The sequence below is a fragment of the Salmo trutta genome, chromosome 6 (genome assembly GCF_901001165.1).
Source record: "Salmo trutta chromosome 6, fSalTru1.1, whole genome shotgun sequence".
Taxonomy (NCBI): domain Eukaryota; kingdom Metazoa; phylum Chordata; class Actinopteri; order Salmoniformes; family Salmonidae; genus Salmo; species Salmo trutta.
In genome coordinates, this window is record NC_042962.1 from 13,571,513 (window position 1) to 13,582,113 (window position 10,601).

The 10,601-nt window shown below is 42.6% G+C and overlaps 1 protein-coding gene across 2 annotated transcripts; it reads left to right on the top strand.

Annotated features, from left to right (window-relative positions):
• Positions 1-1,855: 1,855 nt before the first annotated feature.
• On the top strand, positions 1,856-9,832 carry si:ch211-161h7.8 (thiosulfate:glutathione sulfurtransferase). Of its 2 annotated transcripts, none has more exons than XM_029755330.1 (4): positions 1,856-2,224; positions 8,894-9,016; positions 9,145-9,307; positions 9,455-9,832. In XM_029755330.1, the coding sequence occupies exons 1-4, from the start codon at positions 2,083-2,085 to the stop codon at positions 9,507-9,509; spliced, it is 483 nt and encodes a 160-aa protein (XP_029611190.1). In that variant the 5' UTR covers positions 1,856-2,082; the 3' UTR covers positions 9,510-9,832. The 2 variants fall into 2 exon arrangements, with proteins under 2 accessions (XP_029611190.1, XP_029611191.1); XM_029755331.1 differs by lacking the exon at positions 1,856-2,224 and adding an exon at positions 8,394-8,763.
• The last annotated feature ends 769 nt before the right edge of the window (positions 9,833-10,601 follow it).

The following is a 10,601-nucleotide window of genomic DNA, read 5'->3' on the forward strand; positions in this document are numbered from 1 at the left end:
CCGACTTCCCAGTTGTCTTGAACTCACCGAAGTCAAGTTATCGCAGTTCCGATTTAACAGTTATTTTGAATGTGGCACAAATCCTGCTTCATTGACAGCATGGCCAATGTTGAATGTTTATAATTTTAAACTTGGAAAAGAGCCCCTTAATCACAGATTTGGGACCACACAGCCACTCCACTGAATAGCAGGTGAGTGATTGCTTTGCAATGCTTGCAGTTAGCCACTGTCACTGATTCCTTCCAAACCATTCATTGTTGAATTTACAATTTACAACTTGTTGTGTAATGTTTATGTCCAATGGCCGATGAGCACTGATACGTTTATCTATAATTTCTCTTTATTATTTATCTTCATATGACAAGGATTAAAAAGGATTTGCCAGTAGATTGTCGACTTGATTCATGATGATGACTGCTAGCTAAGATTTTTAAAGTATGATGTTGACATGATCAGTCCAATCAAAGGTACTGTACATATAAGGTGATTTGACATAATTTTCTCTGTAGCCAATAACCTTGAGCCTTCTTGGATGGGCACTTCTAATGTTACTCTATGGCAGCACCCAAGGAGCTAGAATTCTCTAGCTCTACCCTTTGACTTGGTGGTGATGTAGTGTACCCACGAGTGACAGAACACTGAGCCAATCATGGCGCAACGCTGCGTATTTTCTACTGGCTTGCCCCACCACCACAGAAAGCACTGAGCTAAGCTGAAATACCTGCAAACTCATATGTGACACATATTAATGGAAAAATAACATGCAAAACAGGCAAGCCCCCCCACACAATTTTTTTAATTTAATTTTTGGTATTTACATTTTTTTAGGTAAAAATGTGGGGCTCAAAACACCTGCCATGAATGATGGGTCGCCACTGATACGTTAATTATCCAAACCTGATACATTAATTATCCTAACCTGACATATTAATTATCCTAACCTGACATATTAATTATCCTAACCTGACATATTAATTATCCTAACCTGACACATTAATTATCCTAACCTGACATATTAATTATCCAAACCTGATTCATTAATTATCCTAACCTGACTCATGAATTCTCCTAACCTGACTCATTAATTCTCCTAACCTGACACATGAATTCTCCTAACCTGACATTTTAATTATCCTAACCTGATACATTAATTCTCCTAACCTGACTCATGAATTCTCCTAACCTGACATATTAATTCTCCTAACCTGACATATTAATTATCCTAACCTGCTATATAAACAAACCATCAGACCCAGCACACTGGCAGACCGCTGATGTAGAAATAAGCCGATGTAACTTTTTAGGGCCCAAGCCAAGTTTGGCATTTTATGTTTTGTCCTGCACTGTAAATAATTCCCATGCACTGCACTGGAACTCAACATATTGCTTGTAAAATAGGCTAAACAATAACAATGGCCAAGGTTCCTTTCTGTGTAAGATAAGATAAAATTCACTTTATTAGTCCACGCCAGATGGGAATTTGTCCTCTGGCCGTTCCCTTTCTCGTGCTCCGTCTGTCCAGAAAAAAAATACCAAGTGAGATGTCTCACTTATCTTTGGTCACGTTCATGTGGGTCAAACAAAAATACATTAATTATTAGTTATAACAATAGAGCCTCCCACAATGCAGGCGATGGCTGCAGGATGAAGTTGATGAAGAACTGCAGAAACCTGCAGTAAAAAACGTCACGTTTTTTTGTAAAGTTCATGCAGTCGACATGTAGGCGCAAGTCGGGCAATTTTTATTCCCGGAATGCAACACATGTTGAAAGGCAGTGATCAACGATGGTTACCTACTTGACAAAAGTGATCTGCTCGAACGCGCCCATTCACTAAGGGCCTAATTCCTAGAACTCATAAATCGACGCAATAACCCCTTTCTTATCTTTCTCGATAATATGACTCGAGATAGGCATGGCCGAATTTCTCAACACGTTAACAATGGTTAGGGTACGTGCACTCTTGAAACATTGTTAACACGTATTTGTCGGCTGAGGGCAGAAAGAAAATACTGTGTAATACATTTATGATACAAAGTAGTTTGTTCCTTTGCTTACAACGGGAAGCCGGTCTTTGGTAAACATGGTGTCCGGTCTGCTGTTACGGAGAATATTTCTGACCGTTGCCGAAGCCAGCAGCCGCGTTTCGCTCGGTACGAGAGGCCAATGGTTTGGTTTCACGACGTCAACAACCAGATTCAGCGAGTCCTCCTTGCCCAACCCCGGTAGGCTATAAGGCTTCACGGTCACCAGTCCTCTTGAGGCCTGTCAATTTGGTTAATCAGTTGTTCAACCTGAATCCAACAAAGACCTAGTTGTTGTTCAATGTGACTGCGCTATATAAACCCGTGTAATAACTAAAATGCCTATGTGTTACCAATGTCATCATATAGCCTAAGGCACCTTTTGAGTATTATTTTAAGGGCACTCTGCATTGTTACATCAATTTTGGACTTTTGAATTAATTATATATAGCCTACCCATTGACAGTGCTTAAAATGTACGCACTATGCAGAAATCACTCCGCTATTTCGTGGTTGCTAAAATACTAATAGTTTGCCTAATTTCAGTTTGTGACAAAACAAGCAAGTATAGTAGAGAATCATTGCACGATCTAAACCTCTGAAATATATTTTCCATAACCAAAACTATTGTACAGTCGTGGCCAAAAGTTTTGCGAATGACACATATTAATTTCCACAAAGTTTTCTGCTTCAGTATCTTTAGATATTTTTGTCAGGTGTTACTATGGAATACTGAAGTATAATTACAAGCATTTCATAAGTGTCAAAGGCTTTTATTGACAATTACATGAAGTTGATGCAAAGAGTCAATATTTGCTGTGTTGACCCTTCATATTCAAGACCTCTGCAATCCGCCCTGGCATGCTGTCAATTAACTTCTGGGCCACATCCTGACTGATGGCAGCCCATTCTTGCATAATCAATGCATGGAGTTTGTCAGAATTTGTGGGTTTTTGTTTGTCCACCTGCCTCTTGAGGATTGACCACAAGTTGTCAATGGAATTAAGGTCTGGGGAGTTTCCTGGTCATGGACCCAAAATATCGATGTTTTGTTCCCCGAGCCACTTAGTTATCACTTTTGCCTTATGGCAAGGTGCTCCATCATGCTGGAAAAGGCATTGTTCGTCACCAAACTGTTCCTGGATGGTTGGGAGAAGTTGCTCTTGGAGGATGTGTTGGTACCATTCTTTATTCATGGCTGTGTTCTTAGGCAAAATTGTGAGTGAGCCCAATCCCTTGGCTGAGAAGCAACCCCACACATGAATGGTCTCAGGATGCTTTACTGTTGGCATGACACAGGACTGATGGTAGCGCTCACCTTGTCTTCTCCGGATAAGCTTTTTTACAGATGGAAAGGCGATTCATCAGAGAAAATGACTTTACCCCAGTCCTCAGCAGTCCAATCCCTGTACCTTTTGCAGAATATCAGTCTGTCCCTGTTGTTTTTCCTGGAGAGAAGTGGCTTCTTTGCTGCCCTTCTTGACACCAGGCCATCCTCCAAAAGTCTTCGCCTCACTGTGCATGCAGATGCACTCACACCTGCCTGCTGCCATTCCTGAGCAAGCTCTGTACTGGTGGTGCCCCAATCCCGCAGCTGAATCAACTTTAGGAGACAGTCCTAGTGCTTGCTGGACTTTCTTGGGCGACCTGAAGCCTTCTTCACAACAATTGAACCGCTCTCCTTGAAGTTCTTGATGATCCGATAAATGGTTGATTTAGGTACAATCTTACTGGCAGCAATATCCTTGCCTGTGAAGCCCTTTTTGTGCAAAGCAATGATGACGGCATGTGTTTCCTTGCAGGTAACCATGGCTGACAGAGGAAGAACAATGATTCCAAGCACCACCCTCCTTTTGAAGCTTCCAGTCTGTTATTCGAACTCAATCAGCATGACAGAGTGATCTCCAGCCTTGTCCTTGTCAACACTCACACCTGTGTTAACGAGAGAATCACTGACATGATGTCAGCTGGTCCTTTTGTGGCATGGCTGAAATGCATTGGAAATGTTTTTTGGGGATTCAGTTCATTTGCATGGCAAAGAGGGACTTTAATCTGATCACTCTTCATAACATTCTGGAGTATATGTAAATTGCCATCATACAAACTGAGGCAACAGACTTTGTGAAAATTAATACTTGTGTCATTCTCAACTTTTGGCCACGACTGTATATTAAGCTACTTGAAGCTGGTGTACAAAACCGAAGTAAAAGACGCAAAACCTAAACTTAAGATTGGGAAGCTTAGAAATAGCGCACTTAGAACAGATCTACCGCTTCTTAGAGTAGCTTCCACTTTTCTATGTGAATTTGGTCAGGTAGCCCAAAAAGTTACATAATGCAGCTTTAATTTGAGCCACCTCTCAGTTTTGGACTGTTTCGTTCCAGAACCTATTGAATATCTTTCAATGCAGTGTAAAAGTTATGATTAAAGCAATCAGAATTAATTGGAATTGCCTTCTCGTAAAATTTCTTGCCCCCTAAAAAAAAGGTAATGTGAAAATGTAGATTTTCAGCTGCTGCCTGATTATTCTAAGAATTGATTCTGGTTGGGAGGCCTGGGTTTATGGTTTGTGGAACATTTTGAACAGAATGGTGCCGGAGGGGATGGCTGCCGTTTTTACGTACTCCTAACCAAATGTGCTATTTTGTTAGTTTTGTTGCGTTGTTTGTAACTTATTTTTTTAACTTATTTTGTACATAATGTTGCTGCTATCTTCACTTGGCCGAAAATAACTTCTGGACATCAGAACAGCGATTACTCACGAAGACGACATGAATAACATACAGCTAGCGCGGTTTTCGGTCCATCGGCAAGATGGAACAGCTGCCTCCGGTAAGACAAGTGGTGACGGTCTGGGTCTATTTGTAAATAACAGCTGGTGCACAATCTAATATTAAGGAAGTCTCAAGGTTTTGCTCGCCTGAGGTAGAGGATCTCATAAGCTGTAGACCACACTATTTACCAAGAGAGTTTTCATCTATATTTTTCGTAGCTGTCTATTTACCACCACAAACGGATGCTGGTACTAAGACGGCACTCAACGAGCTGTATAGGGCCATAAGCAAACAGGAAAATGCTCATCCAGAGGCGATGCTCCTAGTAGCCAGACTATAATGCAGGGAAACTTAAATCGGTTTTACTTAATTTCTATCAGCATGTTAAATGTGCAACCAGAAGAGAGAAAAACTCTATACCACCTTTACTCCACACACAGAGATGCATACAAAGCTCTCCCTTGCCCTCCATTTGGCAAATCTGACCATAACTCTATCCTCCTGATTCCTGCTTACAAGCAAAAACTAAAGCAGGAAGTACCAGTGACTCGCTTAATAAGGAAGTGGTCAGAGGACGCAGATGCTAATTCTGCTATGCCCTCCGACAAACCAACAAAGAGCCAAAGCGTCAATACAGGACTAAGATTGAATCATACTACACCAGCTCCGGTGCTCGTCGGATGTGGCAGGGCTTGCAAACTATTACGGACTACAAAGGGAACTACAGCTGCCCAGTGACACGAGCCTACCAGACTAGCTAAATAACTTCTATGCTCGCTTCGAGGAAAGCAACACTGAAACATGCATGAGAGCATCAGCTATTCCGGATGACTGTGTGATCACGCTCTCTGTAGCCGATGTGAGTAAGACCTTTTAAACAGGTCACCATTCACAGGGCCAGACGGATTACCAGGACTTGTACTCCGAGCATGCGCTGACCAACTGGCAAGTGTCTTCACTAACATTTTCAACCTGTCCCTGACTGAGTCTTTAATACCAACATGTTTCAAGCAGACCACCATAGTCCCTGTCCCCAAGAACACCAAGGTAACCATGAAGTGCTTTGAAAGGTTGGCTATGGCTCACATCAACACCATTATTCCAGAAACCCTAGACCCACTCCAATTTGCATACTGCCCTAACAGATCCACAGATGATGCAATCTGTATTGCACTCCATACTGCCCTTTCCCACCTGGACAAAAGGAACACCTATGTGAGAATGCTGTTCATTGACTACAGCTCAGCGTCCAACACCATAGTGCCCTCAAAGCTCATCACTAAGCTAAGGACCCTGGGACTAAAACCTCGTTGTGCAACTGGATCCTGGACTTCCTGACGGGCTGCCCCAGGTGGTGAGGGTAGGTAACAACACATCCGCCACACTGATCCTCAACACAGGGGCTCCCCACGGGTGCGTGCTCAATCCCCTCCTGTGCCCCCTGTTCACCCATGACTGCATGGCCAAGCATGACTCCAACACCATTATTAAGATTGCTGATGACACAACAGTGGTAGGCCTGATCACTGACAATGATGAGACAGCTTATAGGGAGGAGATCAGAGACCTGGCAGAGTGGTACCAGGATAACAAACTCTCCCTCAACGTGATTAAGACAAAGGAGATGATTGTGGACTTAAGGGAAAAAGGAGGTCTGAGCAAGCCCCCATTCTCACTGACGGGGCTGTAATAAAGCAGGTTGAGAGCTTCAAGTTCCTTGGTGTCCACATCACCAACAAACTATCATGGTCCAAACACACCAAGACAGTCGTGAAATGCACATGACAATTCAGGAGACTGAAAAGATTTGACATGGGTCCTCAGATCCTCAAAAGCTTCTACAGCTGCACCATCAATAGCATCCTGATTGGTTGCATCACCACCTGGTATGGCAACTGCTCGGCCTCCGACCGCAAGGCACTACAGAGGGTAGTGCGTATGGCCCAGTACATCACTGGGGCCAAGCTTCCTGCCATCCAGGACCTCTATACCAAGTGGTGTCAGAGGAATGCCCCAAAAATTGCCAAGGACTCCCGCCACCCTAGTCATAGACTTTTCTTTATGCTACTACACGGCAAGCGGTACCGGATCTCCAAGTCTAGATAAAAAAATCTTAAAACTGCATTGTTGGTTAAGGGCTTGTAAATAAGCATTTCACTGTAAGGTCTACTACACCTATTGTATTCGGCACATGTGACAAATAACATTTTGATTTGATGTTTGAGAACAACACATGGCCGACTGGCCAATGCTGTGGTGAGAGATGGCAGAATTGTAATTCGTAACATCATACAAAATGGACGATACATTGAAATAAATTTGACAAAGTTATAGAATTACTGCAGTCTGTTCAGAAAGAAATGAAACACTTCAGAATACTACACCAGGAGTAGGCTTATAACTTCGCCACAGAGGATCCTAGCTGTTGATTGTGTGTAGCCCAATCACAAGGCGTAGCCTACAGTCGGGAACTCGCTGCAAATCTTTCAGTGAACAGCATACAGCCAAAACAGGCCTTTCGCAATATTTCAAATACAATCGCAGGAAAACACAGGTTGGAAAGCAAATGGTTCCTGCTGATCAAAGGGAAGACTTTTTAATCTGGACATTTCAGAATGTGGGGGGGACATGTTCCCTCCGTCCCATGTGAAAGTTTCGCCCCTGCATATACAGGTTAAAGGACTTGTTTTACCCATGTAATACAGTGGTTTTGTTGTTTTCACTAGTCTATTGTAAACACATTCACATTTTTATTATTTTTTTTATAACAATGTCTGAGTCTAGATATCTAGCATTGAATGTCCTGATGTTCCCAATTGGCCATTTAAGTCAATTCCAACAACTCCCAAGATTCCCCTCTCTCTAAATAGGTGAAGTGGGCGGTGTGTGGGTTGAACCTTGTTTAACACGTATGTGTCAAAAGGGCTTCAGCCTCGTCAAATATAAAACCGGAGAGATTATTTCACAGAAAATGTTTTGTTGGAGTTTAGAGTGACGAAAAGCAGCTAGCAGCCATGCTCTGTGCTCTCATGTCTGGTCATTGAGTGCTCTATGCCACTACGCAAATGCGATGACATGCATTGCTTTACTATGAAGGTAATTTTTTTGGTTTCTTTACCACCAGAACTCCTCTCTCACGCTCACTTTTTGTTCCGGCACCTCCTGATTTACAAATTTAAGCACTGCCCATTGATTGTTGAAGAATATAACTTATAAATGCCTCATGAACTTAGTCATACCCCATACAACTGTCATGCCCCATCAGAACCCAAAATATAAGCTTGTTTTACTCCATTGTTTGTAATGTAGTTTTAACAGTGTCCGTTTACAATGATCATTTTCATCTCATGGTTGGTCAGTGCTAGCATCCATAACTCTGTCTATGATTTTGAGAGTGGAAACATTTATCCAGCCACATCCCTCAGCTTTTTACCAATACAGTGGCGGGGTATCTGCTTTGTGATCATTTGAACGGCAGATTTCCCCTTTTAAGGAAACTAGTTAAAGGCTATTTAATTGCAGCATTTCTGCTGTAGCCATATTGGTGACTGGTTCCATAACATGCTCCATAACATGCTCTTGTTTTCAAATGCTCACCTAGAGTAACAAAACATAATTAGAAAGTCTGATGAGTGGATTGGTTGGTTAGCCCAGATGTTAGAACTAACTGGAAAAAAAGGTCATCAGCACTTTCCAGTAAAGTGTGTGTGTGTGAATGGATCTGCTGCCATGCAGTTTGTCATTGGGTCTGGTTCAAGTGATTCATTCATAGGCTTATTCATACTTTTCAACTATAGACTGTTTGGGGGTCCAGCACTATAGTCAACCTGTGTATCACAGCCTGCCTCTCATCCCCTATTAGTAAACCTCTGTCCTGAACAGTTTACTTTCACTGAATTCCATCAGTAGGATCCTTTTGGCTGAAATTGTTCCTGGTTTACGAGTCTTTCTTTCAAGCAATGGATGGTGAGTCCAGGTTTATCAAGGTTTTAACAACAGACAACAATGTATATTGATGGGACAGGGGATATGATTATGGAATGGCAGTGAACCCATTATAGTGGTGTGTGTGTGTGTGTGTGTGTGCTCGCCTCAGATTCGGTGGTGAGCTACAAGCAGCTGAAGAACATGTTGTCCACTCACAACGTCCAGCTGTTTGATGTCCGCAACCAAGATGAGTTCATGGCTGGACGCATCCCGGACTCTCTAAACATCCCATGTGAGTAGACCACACAAATCATGGTGTATATTAACCTATCAAAAGTGTGTTTTTATGTGTACTGTATCTGTATCTGTGCATGCGCGCAATCTCTACTAATGTTTAGCGTGTATGTGTGTGTCTGTCAGTGGGCCAGCTAGAGGAATCTCTAAAGCTGTCACCAGAGCACTTCCAGCTGCAGTTCGAGGTGAAGGCTCCTGGGAAAGATGATGACAACATTGTGTTCCACTGCCAGAAGGGCCGGAGGAGCGCCGAAGCTCTAGCCATCGCCCGACAACTGGGCTTCAACAGGTATAACACACTTTAACTCACCTGGCATACCTTATTAGGGTACATTAGTGTGGACATACAGTATTCTCAAATACACATACTGGAAGACACCTGAAAGATCTCTCGCCCCCCCCCCCCCTCTCTCTCTCCTCCCCTTCTCTCTCCTAGGGCTCGGCACTACCAGGGGGGGTACAGTGATTGGGCCGCACATGAGGGAAAGTGAGTCACTTTACATCCATAACATGAAGCCTGTATCGGAGTTCTAATCCAGCCCTATAACTCCTCTAGTCTGAGTACTGCACCAGAAAAGACCGAAGACCCACATCGAAACACACGTCTACACAGGAATTGTATTTAGAGGACTCAAGTTTTCAGTTACTGTTCCTGACTGATTGACCTCAGTTTTCTATGACAACTAACTAACTTGGAATAGGTTGTTCTGCATCCTTATTTCCTACCTCATTTGGCTGAAAGACTGATGTGAAATGTAAAAGGCAAGATCATAAACTGAGAGACTTCATCAATAAAGTAAATATTTAGGATTTATATGGTTGTATTAATGTTTATTTTATGCAGAAATGTTACACTTGACAAATTAACAATAAACAATGACGTACACTACCAGTCAAAAGTTTGGGCACAACTACTCATTCAAGGGTTTTTCTTAATTTTTTACTATTTTCAACATTGTAGAATAATAGTGAAGACATCAAAACTATGAAATGACACATATGGAATCATGTAGTAACCAAAAAGTGTTAAACACATCAAAATATATTTTAGATTCTTCAAAGTAGCCACCCTTTGCCTTGATGACAGCTTTGCACACTCTTGGCATTCTCTCAACCAGCTTCACCTGGAATGCTTTTTCAACAATCTTGAAGGAGTTCCCACATATGCTGAGCACTTGTTGGCTGCTTTTCCTTCACTCTACAGTCATACTCATCCCAAACCATCTCAATTGGGTTGAGGTCGGGGGATTGTGGAGGCCAGGTCATCTGATGCAGCACTCCGTCACTCTCCTTCTTGGTCAAATAGCCCTTACACAGCCTGGAGGTGTGTTGGGTCATTGTTCTGTTGAAAAACAAATGATAGTCCCACTAAACACAAACCAGATGGGATGGCGTATCGCTGCAGAATGCTGTGGTTTGCCTTGAATTCTAAATAAATCACTGACAGTGTCACCAGCAAAGCACCCCCACACCATCAAACCTCCTCCATGCTTCACGGTGGGAACCACACATGCGGAGATCATCCGTTCACCTACTCTACAGCTCACAAAGACATCGGTTGGAACCAAAAATCTCAAATTTGG